Source organism: Sarcophilus harrisii, chromosome 4 (assembly GCF_902635505.1).
Source record: "Sarcophilus harrisii chromosome 4, mSarHar1.11, whole genome shotgun sequence".
Classification (NCBI taxonomy): Eukaryota; Metazoa; Chordata; class Mammalia; order Dasyuromorphia; family Dasyuridae; genus Sarcophilus; species Sarcophilus harrisii.
In genome coordinates this window covers 268,053,192-268,072,081 of record NC_045429.1, presented here as the reverse complement: position 1 = coordinate 268,072,081, position 18,890 = coordinate 268,053,192, and the positions used below count along the sequence as shown (strand labels likewise).

The window sequence follows — 18,890 nt, the reverse complement described above, 5'->3', positions numbered from 1 at the left end:
GACGTGACAGAAGACTTGGAAGCCCCAGAGACATAGGCAGGGCAGGAGTAAACAACAGAGGGGCCAGGCGCTGGGAACTTTGGAGACAATTGTGTTCACAGCAGTGATTAATCAATAAGTCAGTAACATCTTAATTAAAATGAGAAATCAGCTGTCAAGTAGACTACACCATGGAGGGGCCAAACTCCACTTGAGGAAGCGAGACCTTTAAATTACAGCTTTGGACACCAGGAGGCAGGTGGCCCTTTTAAATTTTGATGTTCAGCCATCCATCCAGACTCAGTTGCAGGGGAGTCATCCTAGCTGGCTCCCTTCTCCCTCATTAAAGCTCCAGAGAATGCCCAGTTTCCCAAGCACTTGGTGGTAAAGTCTGGAGAAGACTGCCAGAAGCCAGATGCTTAAGAGACTTTTAGACTGAGGAAGAGAGGCTATCATTTCATCAGGGAGTCCTGTTGTGACCTTGGATGTCCTAGAGAGGACCAGCAGGAGGGACTCAAATGCAGAAATGTTGTTTAATATTCAGTCTGATCTGAGTTTCCCCAGAATTCCAGGGACCCAAGACCCTTACATTTTTAGTTTTGGAGACCAAGAGGGCTGGGCTCCTCCCTGTGGCTCAGCCTGGTTTGAAGCCATCTGCAGAGACTCTGAATCAGTGGGGAGCAAGGGCTCAGATCCTAGGCTAGTCCTAAGTCCCTCCCATCCCCAAGGCAGGCCTGAGGGAACAAGCAGAAGTGATGGATGCCCAGAGCAGTTTGAGATGGGAGGGGAAAGGAAGGGCCCTTTCCTTCCTAGTAACAGCCCAGACAGTTTCCTCCTCCCTCTGAGGTGAGGGAGGGGCAGTCCCAAAATGTCATTATTCTCCATATATTCCTTTTTCCCTCTTCCCTGAGCTGTGAGGGAGCAGTTATTCTTCTGGGATCATCGAGTCTCAGAGCCCTGCCCCACAACGGGAAAGCTGGCCCAGACAAAGGACCAAGAGATAGTTATGCCGTGGCTCTTCTCATGTTCCTGCTTCTGTCTCCATCCCTCGTTTCTTAGTTGTTAGGCACTGGGCCTCCGACTCCTGCTCCACTTCACCCCCAAAGTCCTGGGTTAGAGCTGGCTGAGAGCAAAGGATCGGGCAATGTTCAGCATGGCCTCCACATCACCAGTGTTGCCCGTGCCCTGTGCCACAACTCGGGAGCCCCAGGCCTTGCCTCCCATCTGGCTACACACAACCGATGCCCAGGTTTCAGCAGTGAAGGTAGGGACTGCATCCTAGAGAAAGAACAAACAGGAACTGACCTTCCTACTGCCCCTCACCAGCAGCACAAAGCTCCAGAAAGGAACTTACTGGTGTGCCCTTATTTGTGGTTGGTTTTATTAGGGAAATCATGTTAGAAGTCAGATTTAAGACAGGGAGGGGAGACAATGAAAGCTATTACTTAGCCCTTGGGTTCACAAGACTCAGAGCTTCAGGGACTAGGGGTTCTGTCCCTGCTAAGTGACAGAGTCATAGAACTTCAAATCATAAATGCAGTGGAAGAGAACATGTGAATATTGTTATATACTGGGATGAGTGACTGAATAATATTTTCTTTCTCTTGGTGGGCAGTGTTTTTAATAACAGGAAAAATTCCCTTCCCTGGATTATCTGTGAATCCCTTTCCTGTAGCTCCTCCCCATCCCAACTATTATTGGAGAAGAGAGATGGATAAAGAGATGTCAACATGGGCCAGATGACATCTCCCATTTTAACTATTTAGCCAAGAAAGGAGAGGTGGGATGAAGGATGATGGCATACCTCTGCCCTGTCCACTCACCTGAGCCACCTGACAGGCACACAGGACCTTCCCTGGGGCCTGGGCACTGAGCAGTAACACGGAGGTGCCAGGGACTTGCTCACACAGCTGTTTCGCCACCTTCACTAGCAGCTGGGAAGGTAGGGAGAATCATCCTGAGACATGGCGATTCAGTGGCCCCATGGTTCCCTTTGGCCCTTTCCTTCACTAATTACTGGTCTTTCCCACTAGTGTCCTCTTGACCCCTGGTTCTTTTCTTTCTAAAGATCCTCACCGCCACAATTCTTATTTCTATTACCCTTGTCTGTATCCCAGCTTCTTCCCTCCTTTCTCCTGAAGCTCAGCCACTTCCTCTGTTCCCCTCCCTCTTTAGGAGACCCCGTCTTCTGACTGCTCCCTATGACATACTGAGAGGGACTCAGCCGGGACTGCATCTATAATGAAGGGCCCCACAGGGTGTCTCTCCAGAAGCTCCTGGGTTTTTGCTGTGGCCTAGAGAACAGAGAAGGGAGCAAGGGAATAGAGAGAGAAGAGCATGTTATCTGAGTGCGAGGTTGGAGAGAGGTGGAGAGGGACAGTCCCAAAATGCTATCATTCTCCATATATTCCTTTTTCCCTCTTCCCTGAGCTGTGAGAGAGCAATTCCCACTCCAGGTATTCTAGCCTGATCTCAGCATTATTCCTTCCACTTATCCTGGCCCGATACTCCCTATAGGTTCTGAGAAGCATGGCAAGGATTCTGAGGTGGTTAGCCCTCAGTGTTCTGCAAAAACTGTGTAAATTCTGTTTAGGACTTCCACCATCCTAGGCAAGCTGCTTTTTGATAAGCCTAGGCCCTGGCCTCTTTCTCCGTTCTGCCTTGACTCCACATCATTCCAGACCTCCTTATTCTGGAAGTCTTCCTTATGACCAAGATCTGACTTCCCCATTTCCCACCCTGTAAAACTGCTCTGGACTGGTCTGGGCCAGTTCTGTGATGTATGCCGTCTATGTGATGGGGAAGCCACTTCTCTGCACATTCCAAGCTACGGGACAGGGCTCTGCCCCCATGTGCCCCCCACAGACTGTTCCCTTACCAACTCCACCTCCAGTTTTCGGATGGCAGTGTTGGCACGACGCTGCAGCTTCTTCAGGACCGCCTGCAGCTCTCGACGCTGCCACTGGGGCATCACAACTGTGTCCACTGTCTGTGGTCAGAGAAGCCAGCATCACACCTACATTTCCAGTCTAACAGTGCTCCAGAACAGAGGTAGGGTCTGGGCCCAAAGCACCCACTCCAACACCTTCCCACTCAAAAATTCCCAGCAGAGTGTGTCCAGTCTGGTCCCTCTCTGTTAACCTTCTTGGTAAGAGACAGGGGGACTTGAGATGGGCTTGGACTAGTAGAAGGAAAGGGGTAAGAGACAGTACATAGTCCTCACATCACTGAGCCGTCCCACATCCTTTGATAATTGCTGAGCCATTCTGATATCCTGATTCCCCTGGCTCAATCGAGCTACAGTTGCTTCAACCTCTTCAGCCAGATTCTGACCAACGTCACGGGCCTGGCAAGTGGAAAAAAGGATTATCTATTAGCCACAATTACTCTTAAGATGACCTTCCTGTACCAAAGATCTTAGGGGCTGTTGTGCTTTTTCCAGACTGCCTTTCTCAGCTAGGGATCCCTTCTCTTTTCACTTTCAACTGTCTTTTCTCGCTCTTCCCGTGTGTTCACTGACCTGCTGGGCCTGCTCTCCAGTGACAGCCACCAAACGGATGATGCCCTTGGACAGCTGTCGTTCCCCCACAATAGTCAGGTCTCCTATGGCCCCTGTGCGTAAGAGGTGCCTAGGGCAAAGGAAACAGAGATGGTTTGAGGAAGGGCATTCAAGAGAAAAATCCAGATGTCCGCTTTGGAAAATGGGTAAGGAGAGGTGGAAAGGTTAATGGAGACATGGAAACACCAAGACTTAGAGGAATGTAAGGCACAGGAGGCAATGGGACAGAATGGGGTGACTCACGTGCCACAACACAGTTCTACGGAGGTATGCAGTGCAGCCTGAGAGGTAGGGGCCAGGACACTGGCTACTGGTACCCCCACAGACACCACCCGAACAGGATCAGGGTATATCTGTGGCAGATGGAAGAGTAGGTACATTTAAGATCCTCATCTCAAAGAAAGAAGCTTTTCTGAATCTTCTACTGAATCCTTACCTTTCTTACTTTCCCTCTTACCTCATTAAGTGATCGTAAACCTGGAACTTGGGTAGTCAGCTCCAGAGCCACCTCAGCCATATATACAGGCTCATCCCTCCCCACAGCCTCTTGGATAGTTTTCTCCACTGTCTGAAGCTGCTTGGGTGTCAATGAGGCCTGGAGAAATAAGGAGAGGAGAGAGTGACTCCCCTGGATGTATTTCTTCATAAATAAGCATTTATGGTAGGTGGCTCAATAACTGGTGGATCTGATGATTCTCAAAACCAGTGAATCATATAAGAGATCTGTTAATCAAAAACTGAACTCATTGTTATAAGGTGATCTAAAGAAGAAAAGGACCAGATTTCTGCCTTTAGGAATCTTATAATCTACAAAGTAAAGGAGCTCTATTCATAATCATCACCTAAGTAAAGAGAAAGGCTGAGATATTGGATGGCTACCCAGAAGATTCCTGAAGGGGTGGGTTTTGAGCCAGACACAGAAAGAATAGAAAGATATAGGTGGGCAGAGAAAAGGGAAGTGATCTCTAAAATGTATTAAATAAGCAAATTATGTAGACAGGAAGAACAGATGCTCTTTCACCTTCACTCAAATTAGGTCTGGTGTGTCTTCCATGAAGAACTCATGGAATAAAACAATGTCGGAGCTAGAAGGGAACCACATAGCCTACCAATCTCATTTTGAAGGAGGGGAAACAAAGATCTAATTAAAGGTATCTATCTGTAGATGTTTTATGTATTATTATATAATATTTATGTATGTATTATGCAATATCATTGACTTCCCTATCTTCCCATGTCACACAATCAGAGCAGGAAAAGATTCCAGCGGTCTATTCCAATCCACCCCTAAAAGCAATGCCCTCTAGAACTCTCCTAACACGTGGCTTTGAAGCCTCTGCTTGGAGACCTCTACATCTAGGGCCCACAACCTTTTCTTTTTTTGAAACAATTGGAATTAAGTGACTTGCCCAGAGTCACACTTGCTATTAAGCATCTGAGGCCAAATTTGAACTCGGGTCCTCCTGACTTTAGGGCTGGTGCTGTATTCATTGAATCACTTCTTTTGAGCACCTCTCATCAGGAAGTTCTCGTATCAAGCCCAAGTCTGCTCCCTCCTTTGTCCTCTTGGACCAGGGAGAATAACTCTGGTCCCTGGTTCCCCTGCCAATCCTTTGGAAGATGGTTACCATGTCCCTCCCTAAGTCTTCTCTCCTCCATGCAGAACATCCCCACTTCTTTTAAATGATCCTCATATGGCAGGGGCTGTACTCTTTCAGGAGTCTGGTATGCCCACCTCAAAATTAATGCTTGTGCCCTTCATACTACCCCCAGACCCACATACATTCCCCCAAAACCTTGTCCTGCTTACTAGCGTGGACACATCAAAGCGAAGTCTTTCAGGACTGAGGTGGGAGCCACACTGCTCAGTGCCTGGGCCTAGCTCCTGCCGCAGAGCCCAGCTCAGCAAATGGGTAGCTGTATGTTTCTTCATGCAGCCCAGACGCCATTCCTACAATACAAGAATTCTCACAATTAACCTGGGAAAAGGCGGTGAAGGGAAAGAGGTGAGCAGGGAGGCAGGTGGGGTGTGGTCAGCCAAACAAGTTCTAGGACATCCTTCTTCCCTTCTGCTCTTAGTCCCAAGAAGCCCTGAAAAGTGGGGTGGTAGGAAGGCCTTACCTCATCTACATACAGCTGTACCTGGTCTCCCACCTTCAAGGTTTCAGGGGCTATCACCTCATGCAGAATGAAACCCCCATACGTCTGGGCCCCAATGACTGGGAACAGCACATCCTCAAGGAAACACAGAAAGATAAGATCCTTCACTTTCAGTCTTCTCTATGACCCCATCTCCTTCCCTCACAGCTCTACTACCAGCAGAGCAACCAAACTCTCAGGCTGATTCCCTCTGGGATTCAGGGTAGATGAAAGGGAGAGGGGGATCCAGTCATGAGGATGTATGCAGAGGGACAATCAGCAGATATGGGGTGGTGGTGAAAATCATGCTATGGGATAGTGATGAATAAGACAATTTCTGCTCTCAAAGAGCCTACAGCTGGTAGAAAGGATATCTTGTATCTTACAAGAGGTGGAAAGCAATATTATAGAAATTCACAGAGGAGAGATGAGTTTATAAAGCATGATTGGGGAAGAACATGATTGGGGAGAAATCCGTGGGGTAACAGAGCCTGGCTCACTTGTTGCCCTTTGCATATCAGGTAGCCACGGTCAGAAGCCTGGCCCCCTTGCTCAGCATAGAAGCAGGTCTTATCCAGGAGGAGGCCACAACGTTGACCCCCTCCAACTGAGTCTATGGCCACCCCATCTAGGCTATACAACCGTATTATCTCAGCTTCACAGGTTCCAAATTCTGCAGGGAAGAAGAGGAAAAAAAGAGTCAGTGCTAGGAGAAGGAAGGTAAGCTAAGATGGACATTGGGTTTATGGGGAGTTTGCTGATTCATGAGGGGATTGGACTAGACCTGCTCTTCAGGACCTGGGTCTGCGAATTTAAAAAAAATTTTTTTTTGATAACTGTACTTTAACATGATCGGTTTCTTTTGTGACTATGTATTTTATTGATTTAAAAACATTATTTTGAGAAGGGGGACACAGTTTTCACTAGACTATTGAAAAGGCCCATGATAGAAAAAAGGCAAGAACCTATGAACTGCATGGTCTCTAAGGTTCTTTTCTGTTTTAGGCCCTAAGAGATTTAGCCATCCGTTCCATTCTGCTGGGGAGGCAGAAATGGGTGATGAGTCCACAGCGACATCTGGTGGCTCCCTCTGAACAATGGGTATGGTAGTGGTCATACCTTTTTATCAGGACAGCTCCCCCACTGAAGTCCCTTGTGAGTAGAAGGGGGAGAGAAGAAACAGGTCCCTAAACTATAATCTCCCTCACCCTTCTTCCCACACGGACTCTCACCATAACACCCATTAGGAAGCAATGAGTAATTATACTTGGAAGAGTCATCCGTTGGGGGGACCCCTTGCTTCCGCAGATGGCCCAAGGCATGGACATCCAGGCACAATTCCAATTTCTCCGCTGGCTTTGCCTGTTGTGCTTGGCTCCGACGCTATAGGGTAAAGTAAAGAGGAGAGTAAGGGCTAGATCCTCTAGTGATGGGATGGTATTGAGGGACACCTTGACTCAGGATATAACAGGTCCCAAAGCTGAAACAATCTCGGTGTTCTTAGAACCATAGCAACTTCTTGCCTCTCACTTCTATTTTTACAATAGGAGAACTTTAGGGAGAAATGAACCTGTCATTCAGCCCCTTTACTCCATGTCTTTACACTGATGGACCCGGCAACTCAGCATTTGCTCTTATTTCTGTCTATGGTTTATGACTAGAGAATATATAGATAAGGTCTGTCTCTCCCAGAGTGGAGCTCGTTGAGGGTGGGGACCAGGTCTCCGTTAGTCCTCCCACTGGTCATAGCCTTCCACACAAAGGGATGTTTAGGATAGGTGGAAGACACCCTCCTCCCCCAGGGGACCAAGAGAACATCTGAGGAAGTGACTTGGATTCTAGCATTTAGCTAGTTGCGCTTCCCTGAGTCATCCAATTACCTGGGCCTCCTCCTGGGAGAGCTGCTGCAGACCAGCTGAGTCCAGCTGGATACCCTTCTCCTCCAGCATCAGCCCCACCAAGTCCAAGGGCAGCCCCAGGTTCCCAGATAAAGACCAGGCTACTTCAGCTTAAAGAAAAAAGGGGCCAAGAACATAAGAGATAAGACAAAGGGAAGGGAATGGATAAAGAGAGGGAAGGAAGGCCTTCTAATCCCAGACTCTGCTTGGTTCCCAGGCCCTGGCCCGGTGGTCTCTCAACTCAGTATCAAAGCAAAGCATCTAGATTGGAAGATCCTTAGTATATAAGGATAACCAGAAGCTTTATTTAGGTTACTCTAAGAACATAGAGCCAGAAGTAGGAGAGCATCACACTTTCTGAAGCTGTTCCCTACCCCTACCCTACCATTCTTGCCCAGACCGTGCCTACCTGGGAACAGCTCAGAGGGGCCCAGCTGACTCAGGGTTCGCTCGATGATGCGGCGGCCTCGTTCTAGGCAGGATAGGAAGGCGCCTTCTTCCTCTGTGATCAAGCTGACAATCTTGAGGAGGTGGGAAGAGGAATGAGAGCAAAGGAAGGGAAATAGGTCCGTTTACCTAAGGAGGCTGGGACCCTCTTGCCATACAGCTATTTAGACCCAAGCTCCTCCCTCCATATAAGCCCCACCCTTCCACCCCACCAGAATCCCCTACCTGCGATCTGTTCTTCTGCAGCTCTGGGTAGGCATCTCCCTGGGAGGAGGAAGAAAAGGCATAGGCAGGAAGGCAGGGGTAACGGGAGGCTTTAGATGGTTGAGGATTAGCATGTATAACCACAGTGTGAGATCCTGCCTCCTTCAAGGATCAGGCTCGTAGGCCTTACTCAGAATAGGAGCTGGGCGACCATTCAGCCCCCTACCGCACCCCCAGCCCTGGCCCTAAAACTGATTTCTCAGGCCTTTCTGGGTCACAGGTAGGCTTGAGGTAAGAGAAGCAGCAGCTAAAGCACGACTGGGGCCGGAGCAGGGCAAGGAGACCACAAGGACACCAACAGGTAGGACTGATGTGTTATAATCATGGCCAGAGATAAAACCCAGGTTCTACTCCCAGAGGTGAGGGGGATGGGCCAGGAGAAAGAAGTTCTGCCATGTCCCCAGTCTCATTCACCCTCTCTCCCACCCTCTAGGTAATGCAGAAGGTTAGAGATGGAGGGACCTCAGAACCATTTAGTCTCCCAGTTTCCTTCCAAAGACAAAGAAACGAAGGCTCCTGGAGTGGCTTGCCCAGGGTCACACAGCTAGAACACAGGCTGACCACCAGTTCTGTGCTCCTCCTTTCACACACTAGGCTGTCTCCCTCTGGTCCTGCCATGTAACTAACCACCCTGTTCTTCCCTGCTCCACCCCCTAATCACAGAATTAAGAGAATTAGAAATAATCGTAGAAATAACCCATACTCAAATAAGAAACCCCTCTACAACATTCTCATGAAGTGATCATCCACTACTTTCCAGGTGACCAGGTGGCTCAGTGAATAGGGCATTGGCTTGGAGTCAGGAAAACTCCAGTTCAGATTCTTATTAGCCATGTGACTCTGGGCAAATCATTTCATCTCAGTCTGCCTCGATTTTCTCAACTGTAAAATGGGGGTAATGCTAGCTTCCATCTTCCAAGGAGATGATGAGAATAAAATAAGATAAAGTTTGCAAAATGCCTTGTAAACTCTAACATGGTTTGGAAATGTTTGCTATCATTATAATTATTATTATTACTATGAGTTATGAGATGAGAAATTCCCTGATTTCCTTGTTCACTGGATACTAGATCCTTGGTTCCAGTATATGTACTTTACACTGTTCCTGGCCCTAATGACAAGGAAATTGAGGGGCAAAGAGCCCTAAGTGCCCCAAATTCAGATAGTGTCTAGTCAAATATCACCTGGGTAATCATTTCAGGGGCTAAAGGGGTATTGGGTGGAAGCTCTGCTCTCACCAGAATCTCCACAACAATGGGCACCAGGCTGCTCAGGAAGCCCGGAGGTGCCTGCAGTACCTCTGATGAGAAACGAATGGCTCGGCGAAGGATTTGGCGGAGAATCAGTCTGAAAGCAGAGGACACAGATCCAGAAATGGAAACATCCCCTCTCCCCATCAGTAGGCTTAGATATTGGATGTATCAAGGGATTCTACTCCTTCACCATGATAGCTCTCCAGGTCTCTGTTCTTCCCTCCCCACAACTCTGTAGCCCCATGTGGGCCTTTGAGACTTACGAGGCTCCAGTCATGCCGGGGTAAACTCCATCAGCCATACAGATACTCAGGGTGCGGACATGGTCTGCCACCACACGATATGCCATGTCTATGCGTCCCTTATCTGCCACCCCTACGTGACCCTGGTATGGGGGTGCCCTGCAGCCCTGGATGGTGATGAGAAGCATATCTTGGATCAGCCTATAATACATCATGCCTCTGACCTCATCTCCCCAGACAAGAGCAAACTTGAGGCACATTTAAAATCTGACACAACATGTGTGTGTGTGTGTGTGTGTGCGTGTGTGCATGTGTTGAATGATGGGGTGGATAGGTAGGTAGAACAAGGGGAAGGACAAAAAGAGGCAGAAATTTTCATGAGCTCTATTCATGTGCCATACCTATAGCTGACCACATCACATGGTCTGGCAAGGATGTGGAAAATCAGGATCTCAGTCAATCAAGTTTTTGCCAAGTACCCACTGCACTCAAAAGTAGTTACAGGACTTAATTCATCTCCCTCTGATTTTTATAACCTGTGTGTCATTTAACTTCCTTGGGCCTCAGATTGCTCATTTTTGAAACAGGAGGCCTCAAAGGCCTCTGGAGTCCTTTCCAGTTTTAGCTTTTAAGTATAACAACCCATTACCTGCCTTCAGGGAGCTTAACATTTAGACAGTGGTCACAGGATCTGAAGGGCTTTAGAACTGGAAAGAACTCGAAGAGATCAACCAGTCCAACCTGCTGACCTTATAGAAACAAAAGCCGGGGCCTAGGGAAGGTTAATGACTTGTCTGGGAGATAAGTGGCCAAGCCAAGATTCAAAGCCAAACCTTCGGCCAATCCCCGGGCTCTGCCCTCTATCACATGCACAAGTTGGAGATTGAAAGAGTCCTTCCTTAGGTGATCTAGTCCAAATACCTGTTTTTTAGGTGAGGACACTGAAGTGCCGAGAAGAAAAGAGGCTTGATTGAGGTCACAGCTGTAAGCAGCAGAACTGGGATCTGACCCTTGGGCATAAGACAAGCCCACAAAAGGCAAACAGCACTGAGCAGGAAATGAACCTGCTCATACCAAATGCCAAATCCTTGCCTGCTCTATTGTGGATGTGCTTTGTGACTTTGGGATGGCTATTGTTCTTTATCACTCTGACGTGCCCACAAGCAGGATCTGGGCAGGTTGGGTCTGGGAAAGGCTGAGTTTGGTCTTGGGTCCAAGCAGGACAGGTCAGAAGGATCTCTTAGGGGGCGACGGGGAAAGGTACCTGATGTATAGCTGTAAGCAGCGGGGAGAAGAGATCTGTATCATAAGTAGAATGTTTGTTCTGCAACACGGCTACCAGCCTTTCCAGGCCCATGCCAGTGTCCACATGCCGCTGGGGCAGGGGTTGCAGGCTTCTGTCTGCTTCCCTGATGAAAACAGGTTAGTTACCAAGGGCTTATATGCATTGATAGTTCCCTCAGAAAGATGATTCCCTCAGAGTTCTAAGCATAAGGTAAAATACTAGGGAAAGGGAAAGAGTGATGGTAACAGTGGTAGGGACCTGATCAGCCCTCCCTGCAGGGCTATGCACCAGGACTCATGGCCACCAATCATGACCAACCATCAATGGAGGCAGTCACCTTCTTGTTCCAGTTCTGCACTTCCCATTAGGATTCAGAATTCCTTTCCTAGGCAAGTATATCTCAATGTCAGCCTCTGTTTCTACATATCCTTCACCTTTCTCTCTTGCAACTTTAGAACCAGATAGGATCTTAGAAATCATATAATGCAATGACCTTAAAACTGTTTAACATGAGCTGTGAATAAGGGCTTAGTGAGAAAATAATACTGAGAGTAGTCTTTTGAGAATATTAAGCAAAAAGTTATATGTATTGAAACAACTTGAAAGATAAATTTCTAAGTCTTATACAAATTGTAGTGATTTTAAATGGAACTTCTCTTTCTACTATATTTTGTTGGCATTATATGACTAATGATTTCTGTGGATTCTATATTCTGCAAGTTGATGAATTTGTTTCGATTAATCTTCTTGATTCGACTTCGACTAATCTTAGCATTCTCTAATACATTATCATTTACATTCTTTAATACATTATCTTTAATTTAATTTAATACATTATCTTTAATACATTATCATTTCATCTATAAAAAGTGAGAATTATATTTCTTCTTTACTTATAATAATTCCCCAGTTTCTTTTTCTTATCTTATTATTATATCCAGTATTTCTAGTATGTAAAATAGAAGTAGTGACAACAAATATCCTTGCTTTGCCTTTGAATTTATTGGAAAGGATTCTAGTTTATCTCTATGACAAATAATAGTAGCTTTTGGTTTTAGACATACACCATTTATCATTTTAAGGAAAAGTTCATTTATTTTTTTCTATTTTTTGCTACTGTTTTTAATAAAAAAGTTATATTTTGAAAAACACAAAACCAAAATGTGTATTACAATATTAATATCATAAAAATGAACACTTTAAAAGAAATTTTATAAACTGATGAAGAATGAAATAGGCAGAAGCAGGAAAACAGTTTTTACAATGACAACATTGTAAAAACAACTCTTGAGAACTTGCTTTAAGAACTATCAATATAATGATTCAGAATTTCACAAGGCTGATGATGTGACAGCTCTTTACATAAATTTAAAATTTAGGATGTGGAATGAAATATGCATACATGTATACAGCCATTGAGATAATTTTTTTTAAATTTTGCTAAGCATATTTGTTCCAAGAAATATTTTCCTTTTCCCCCCCTTAACAGGGTGGGGTCAGAGGCAGAAACATATTTTTTAAAAAAATTAGAGATGGGGAGGAGTGCTACAGATATAAACTGTTGTATGCACTTTTAGGTGAGATTACTGTATTATTACTTTTATTTGTTATATTCTTATTACAAGTTATCTCTCATGAAGTAGGAGTGATTTATTTGTCATGAATGACACATTAAACTTTTTTTAAAAAAGAAAAAAAGAGACACATATTCCATATTGCAACAATTTGGTATGAAATTTGGCTTATTTCCACTAAAGTTTATCTAACTCTCCCTTTCATCCTGCTGTTACAGGTTTACCTTTTAGATCTCTGGGATCCCAGAATAACAATCACAGTGTCCATCAATCCATTTCATGCCCAATGTTTGGGAAACCCTAATCCAGTATAGTGTCTTGCCCATATTTACACAGCTAATTAACGGGACCAGAATCCAGGTTTCCTGATGCCCAGGTCAGCATTATTTCCATGATATCATGCTACTTTGTTACCTGTTGTACTGCATGAAGACAAGATTCCAGAGTTCTACCAGTTGGGGAGGACCCACTCCTGCTGATAGATCATAGTGGATTTCAGTACACGGTCCACAAGGTCCTGTCTCACCCATCTCCCAGAAGTTCTCCATTGACCCAAAGGGAAGCACCCGAGTAGAAGGTACCCTAGGTTAAGTGGGGGGGAAAAAACAGCTGAGTGTTGGTAGTGTTAAGTAATCTACAGGAAAATCTAGAGTCTTGATCTATAAATAGCTTGAACTGTGACTTGTCAGCTTCAGCTTGGGGTCTTCTAAGACAAGAGCATTTGTGGATCCTAGGTCAAGTTTGAAAATTATTCTTCTTTTGGAGGCTTTTACTGTAACACATACAAGCTGACTCATCACAATATAAATACCTGGCTGTCACAGAGAACAAGATTATCTGGTGTTTTAAATGTGGCTATTTATACAGAGTAACATTTTAAAATGTCCTTCATTTCTAATACCTTCTCAATGTGTACTGTGCCCTGCAAAAATGCCTATCTTGCTTAATTTTTGCTTAAATCTTGCAAAATCTTAATTTTGACTGTGCTTGAGTACTGGAGATCTTTACTCCTCCCCTTTCCCTTTTTTCCCCAGAGAACCAAAAATACAGGATGCAAGTTGGCAGCTTTCCAAAGGCTAGTCTCATAATTTTAGAACTCTTTAATACCATGCTTACCCCAAGCTGAGCCAGATATCCCTGCTTTCGTAGTCTGGGGCCAACCCCTCAGAAGGGTTACCATCAAAGTAGGTAACCCACAGCCTGTCCTGGGGAATTCCATAGACTTGGGTCAACAGCTCCCAGGCCATGCTGCAGGCCTCTTCCTAAATAAGGAATGATAATTGTTAAGGGGAAATCCACTTCTGTAACCCTACTATATAACCCAGCCCTTTCTTTGTACTACATTCATTTAAATTATATTTCTTGTCTTCCTGAACCCACCACATATATTCTGGTTTCTAAATTTTTCCCTAATGTATCCGCTCCTCCTGAGATGTCCTCCCTTTTACTTTTGGCTTCCATAAATTTTAGGCTTTCTTAAGAACCCAGGTGAAGTCTCACTTCCTCTAAAAGGCTTTTTTTGGACATTCCAGCCTTCAGAAAACCCTACCTCTGACAGAGTATTTTGAGTCTGTATCCTTCATTCAGTAGCTATTTGACATAGGAACATAGGAAATAGGTGCTCATTTGTGTTCTCCCCCGTGTCTACACAAAGGAAGCCTGAAAGACAGAGGAAGGAACAGGGATCTACTGACTTACAACACCTTTCTCTGATAAATCTTTTTATTTTTATTTTTGGTTGAGTCACTTGAGGTTAAGTGACTTACCCAGAGTCATAAAGCTAGGAAGTTTTAAGTGTCTGAGATCAAATTTGAACTCAGATCCTCCTGACTTCAGGGCTGGTGCTCCATCCACTGTGCTAGCTGCCCCTCTCAACTAAATCCTGAATTTTTTTTTTCCTGATTGCAACATCTTCTATCAACTCACCTTAAAGTATTCCCCTCCAAATGCCCAGTTGCCAAGCATCTCAAAAAAGGTGTGGTGAGAAAGGTCTCGGCCCACATCCTCTAGGTCATTATGCTTTCCTCCTGTCCGAACACACTTCTGGCTGTTGGCTACTCGACGGAACCGTGCCAACTCACTTCGAGGGTCCACTGTGCCCAAGAAAATTGGTTTGAACTAGGATCAAAGTACATATAAGTGGATTCCACAATTAATAACTCACACTTTATTATTACACATATAATCTTTTCTCATCCTCACAACCACCTGGGGAGACAATAGTAGACAACAATAGACAATCCCCATGTTTCCATGTAGGTTGCTAAGCCCCAAACAGATTAAATGATTTGCTCAAAGATGGATATGTATCAGCTAATTGGCTGAGTCAGGACCCACACTTAGACTCCGATCCAACCTGTATTCCATTATGTCATGTTCCCACATTGCTAGCCAAGTATAGGAAAGGTGGAAAGTGGGCTCAGAATGACTTCTTATTGGATGGGAGAAAGACACATCTGTTGTTGCCTTTAAAATGAGGATGATTAGCTATCTGATCTCTAAGATTCTCAGTTCTCATCTAATCAACTTTAAAACAATTAATGAATATACATTTGTTAATTGTAGTACTGTCCGTTGGGCACTATGCAAGAATCCTTTCAAAGTATGAAATAATCATTACTCGTAAAAAACTTAAATTATACACATATTCTACATAATATATAGAAGCAGTGCTTGAGCTGTGCCTCAAAGGAAGAGAGGGTTTCTTCAAGTTGACAGCGAGGGTGGGATACATTCTAGAACCAGGAGATGATCAGGATGGAGTATCATGTGGAAATAGAAAGAGGGCCCATTTGGCTCAGAGAGTATGGAAGGAAAGCTAGAAAGATAGCCAAGGATCAGGTTTTGAAGGGCTTTAAAAACTAAAGAGAAAAGTTTATATGTTAACTTAGAAGTGACAGGGAACAACCAGCGATAATTGTGTAGGGTAGTGACATGGTCAGACCATGCTTAAGAAAAATCACTTACATGGTAGTGTATGGGATGAATGGGAGTAGAAAGAGACTAATTCCGAAATAGTTGAAGTAATCTAGATGAGAGGTAATGAGGGAAGTGATCAGAAAGTGAGATAAGGAGATCTTGTCACTGATTGGATATAAGGGACAAGGAAAAATGAAGAATCAAGAATAATTTCAGGATTAAAAATCTTGGAAGCTGGAAGGATGGTGATGTATTTGATAAGTGTTTGGAAGAGGGGAGAGCCTAAGAAAAAAGAAAAGTTCTGTTTTAGACATGAGTTTGAGATGTCTCTGGATATCCAGTTTTAAATGATATATATATATATATATATATATATATATATATATATATATATGCATATATATATATATATGTGGAGATGCAGAAAAGACTGGAAATATAAATCCATACAGAATATAAATTGCATGAGGGAAGGAATTCTATCCCCAGGGTACAGCACAAGGCTTGGCACATAACAGGTGTTTAATAAATAGTGGATGATTGATTCTATGACTAGAAAAGAAGACCCAGAAACAGGACTATATTTTAAAATGGAGACAATTTAGTTTGGTCCTAAAATAAGCTCTTTATTAGGGCTGAGGGGGTTTATTTAGTTAAAAAAAAAAAAAAAACCCAATAAATCCACTGTGTGGCCTTAAGATGAGCTCTTTATTCTGTCAATAAAAAGTTACTATAATTAAAAAAATAAATACTATAATTTAAAAAATAAAAAAAATTAGGGCTGAGGGTTTATTTAGTTAAAAAAAAAAACAAAACAATAAATCCACTGTGTGGCCTTAAGATAAGCTCTTTATTCTGTCAATAAAAAGTTACTATAATTAAAAAAATAAATACTATAATTAAAAAAATAAAAAAAAATTAGGGCTGAGGGGGTTTATTTAGTTAAAAAAAAAAAAAAAACAATAAATCCACTGTGTGGCCTTAAGATGAGCTCTTTATTCTGTCAATAAAAAGTTACTATAATTAAAAAACCAAAAAAAAATGAGCTTTCTTAGGGCTAAGGGGGTTTATTTAGTTATAAATAAATAAATAAATAAATAAATAAATAAATCCACTGTGCAACCAGCCAGTAATAGCAGTACTATTTGCGGCTCATCACTTTTCAGCCCGGTCCGACTCTTCAAAACCCCACCTGGCAAGGACAACGAAAGGTTTGCCATTTGCTTCTCCAGCTCATTTACAGCGGAGGAAGCTGAGGGCGATAGGATTAAGTGCCTTGCCTAGGCTCATACAACCAGTAAGCGTCAGGGTCCAGATTTGAACTCAGAAAGCTGACTTCAGGCCTGGAGCTTTATTCATTGTGCCGTCCCGTTGTAATTATTATTACAGGAGGAGGAGTCGTAGTAGCAGCTACTACTTTACTAAGTAAAGGGACATAGGCCTCTAAGATTTAAAAAGCACTTTAACAGGTTACTTTATTTGAAATTCGCCGTAATCCAGAGTTAGATGCTCTTATATCCACTTTAGAGACAGTGACTGAACGGAGTTAAGTGATTTTCCCGCCGGCTGAGCAGACCCCAACCGTTCCCAACGCTTCCGTACTACAAGAAGCTGAAAGACAGGGGCTGGATCTCCCCCGTGTCTCCGCATTTCCGAGCCTTTCCCCACGAGGGAGTTTTAGTCCTGAAACTGCTCCACCTTTTCTTCAGGCAAAACGCCCGGAGCGTGGAGCACTAGTTCTCACCCCCTCACCCCCCTCTCCCCCTCTCACCCCCTCTCACCCCCCTCTCACCCCCTCTCACCCCCATGGCGCCTAGGTGCCGCCCCGAAACCCCAGGCCTCGCCTCCTACGCGGCTTCTCTTTACTTTTCCCATTCGCGCCTCCCATAAGCCCCACCCTCTCGGCTCCCAACCACTCAGCTTCCTCAGGGCCTCTCCCAAGCCCCGCCCCCCCCAGCAAATCGTGTCTCGCTCCCGGTCCTGAGGTCCCGCCCCCACCTGGTTCATTCCCGCATTGACAAAGAGGAGGCCGGGGTCGCTTCTAGGCCGTACGGAAGCAGAGGGCACTAGCTGGTGGCCGTAACGGTCCCGGAAGAAATGAAGGAAGGCGGTTCTCACGGCCGAGGCCGAAGGTTGAGGAGGGCTGGAGGAAAGCTGGCGGTGGCGCGTCCGGGCTCCTGAGCAGGGCCTTTTCCATGCCGGTACCCTTCGGAGGGCTTGCTGCAGGCGGCCTGTCGCCGCCAACGCTGCCGCCATCTTTCTTTCTGGCAGAAGCTTCTGAGGTCGAGGGTCACGTTTACCGCGAGAAGGAGATGATGGCGAGTGAGGAGGGACATTTTTTGCAGCGACCTCTGCCGGGACCAGGACCTTCACATTTGAGCGCTCTTTCCTCGCCGGAATTCATTCCACGTCACATATGAGATAGACATAAAACTAGAAAGGATTTTCAGTCATCTAAACCAAACTCCCTCCTCTTACAGATGCGGGAAGTGGCTCCCAGAGGTTAGAGTTCAATGAATTGTCCAAGGACAAACCCAGGATCTTAACCATTACAAGTGACACCGCAATAACAGCAACAGGTTTATTTTATTTTCTGGTCGACAGAGAAGTCAGGAAGGCTTTCAGAACAAAGGTAGGGTTTGCGTTTAGCTTTCCCTACCTCCCGGCTCAGGGCTTTGCCTTTGTCGCGGACTGAGCTGCGGCGGGAACCAACCTCACTGAGTCATGGTGGCTGGCGCCTCCTTGTATGTCGCTGAGCTTCGGTTCCCCTCTGGGCAAAACCAGCGTAATCGTGTTTGCATCGCTTGTCTGCGGTGTTGTGCCGGGGCAAGCGCTTCGTAACCGTGAAGCGCTAGGGGAGGGTGAATTATTATGAAATCTGGAGCGAGATTATTTTTGCATTTTTGAGGTCAAAGGAGAGGGAGTGATTTGCCTGTGTTCACGTGGAATAATCAGCAGAACTAGAAGGCAAACAAACCCGTATTTTTTTTTCACTTTTCAGAATGTTTTTTTTTAATTTATTTTTTCAACCTGAAACTTTTTTATTATTTAACTTGAAATGTTTCCTTACTCCCTTTTTACCTATAGCTCACACACTTCTTAAAAAAAAAAAACAAACCACATTTTTTTTTCACTTTTCAGAATGTTTTTATTTTTTTATTTTTACTTTTTTATTATTTAATTTGAAATGTTTCCTTACTCCCTTTTTACCTATAGCTCACATACTTCTTAAAAAAAAAAAAAAAAAAAAAAAACACATTTTTTTTCATTTTTCAGAATATTTTTATTTTTAAATCTATTTTTACTTTTTTATTATTTAATTTGAAATGTT

The 18,890-nt window shown here is 44.5% G+C and overlaps 1 protein-coding gene across 4 annotated transcripts; it reads right to left on the bottom strand.

Annotated features, from left to right (window-relative positions):
- Positions 1 to 498: 498 nt before the first annotated feature.
- On the bottom strand, positions 499 to 18,033 carry AARS2 (alanyl-tRNA synthetase 2, mitochondrial). Of its 4 annotated transcripts, none has more exons than XM_003769087.4 (22): positions 17,558 to 17,853; positions 14,567 to 14,758; positions 13,757 to 13,902; positions 13,055 to 13,222; positions 11,046 to 11,190; positions 9,803 to 9,948; positions 9,525 to 9,633; positions 8,248 to 8,286; positions 7,985 to 8,096; positions 7,558 to 7,685; positions 6,910 to 7,060; positions 6,178 to 6,350; positions 5,660 to 5,773; positions 5,349 to 5,489; positions 3,996 to 4,133; positions 3,782 to 3,891; positions 3,500 to 3,608; positions 3,203 to 3,325; positions 2,858 to 2,968; positions 2,190 to 2,273; positions 1,803 to 1,913; positions 499 to 1,257 (listed from the first exon to the last, which is right to left on the bottom strand). In XM_003769087.4, the coding sequence occupies exons 1-22, from the start codon at positions 17,813 to 17,815 to the stop codon at positions 1,093 to 1,095; spliced, it is 2,973 nt and encodes a 990-aa protein (XP_003769135.1). In that variant the 5' UTR covers positions 17,816 to 17,853; the 3' UTR covers positions 499 to 1,092. The 4 variants fall into 4 exon arrangements, with proteins under 4 accessions (XP_003769135.1, XP_031820620.1, XP_031820621.1 ...); XM_031964761.1 differs by lacking the exon at positions 17,558 to 17,853 and adding an exon at positions 17,258 to 17,298 and having other exon boundaries at positions 1,093 to 1,257; XM_031964762.1 differs by lacking the exon at positions 17,558 to 17,853 and adding an exon at positions 17,034 to 17,133 and having other exon boundaries at positions 1,093 to 1,257.
- Between the last annotated feature and the right edge of the window lie 857 nt (positions 18,034 to 18,890).

What these genes read in the sequence shown, in the direction of transcription:
- AARS2 (XM_003769087.4), bottom strand. Translation starts at nt 17,815, where the DNA reads ATGGCGGCAGCGTTGGCGGCGACAGGCCGCCTGCAGCAAGCCCTCCGA. An exon ending in TGCAGAAGAACAGATCGCAG is followed by an intron (nt 8,097 to 8,247) that starts GTAGGGGATTCT and finishes CACCTCCTCAAG; the next exon opens with ATTGTCAGCTTGATCACAGA. An exon ending in CCCCTCTGAGCTGTTCCCAG is followed by an intron (nt 7,686 to 7,984) that starts GTAGGCACGGTC and finishes TTTTTCTTTAAG; the next exon opens with CTGAAGTAGCCTGGTCTTTA.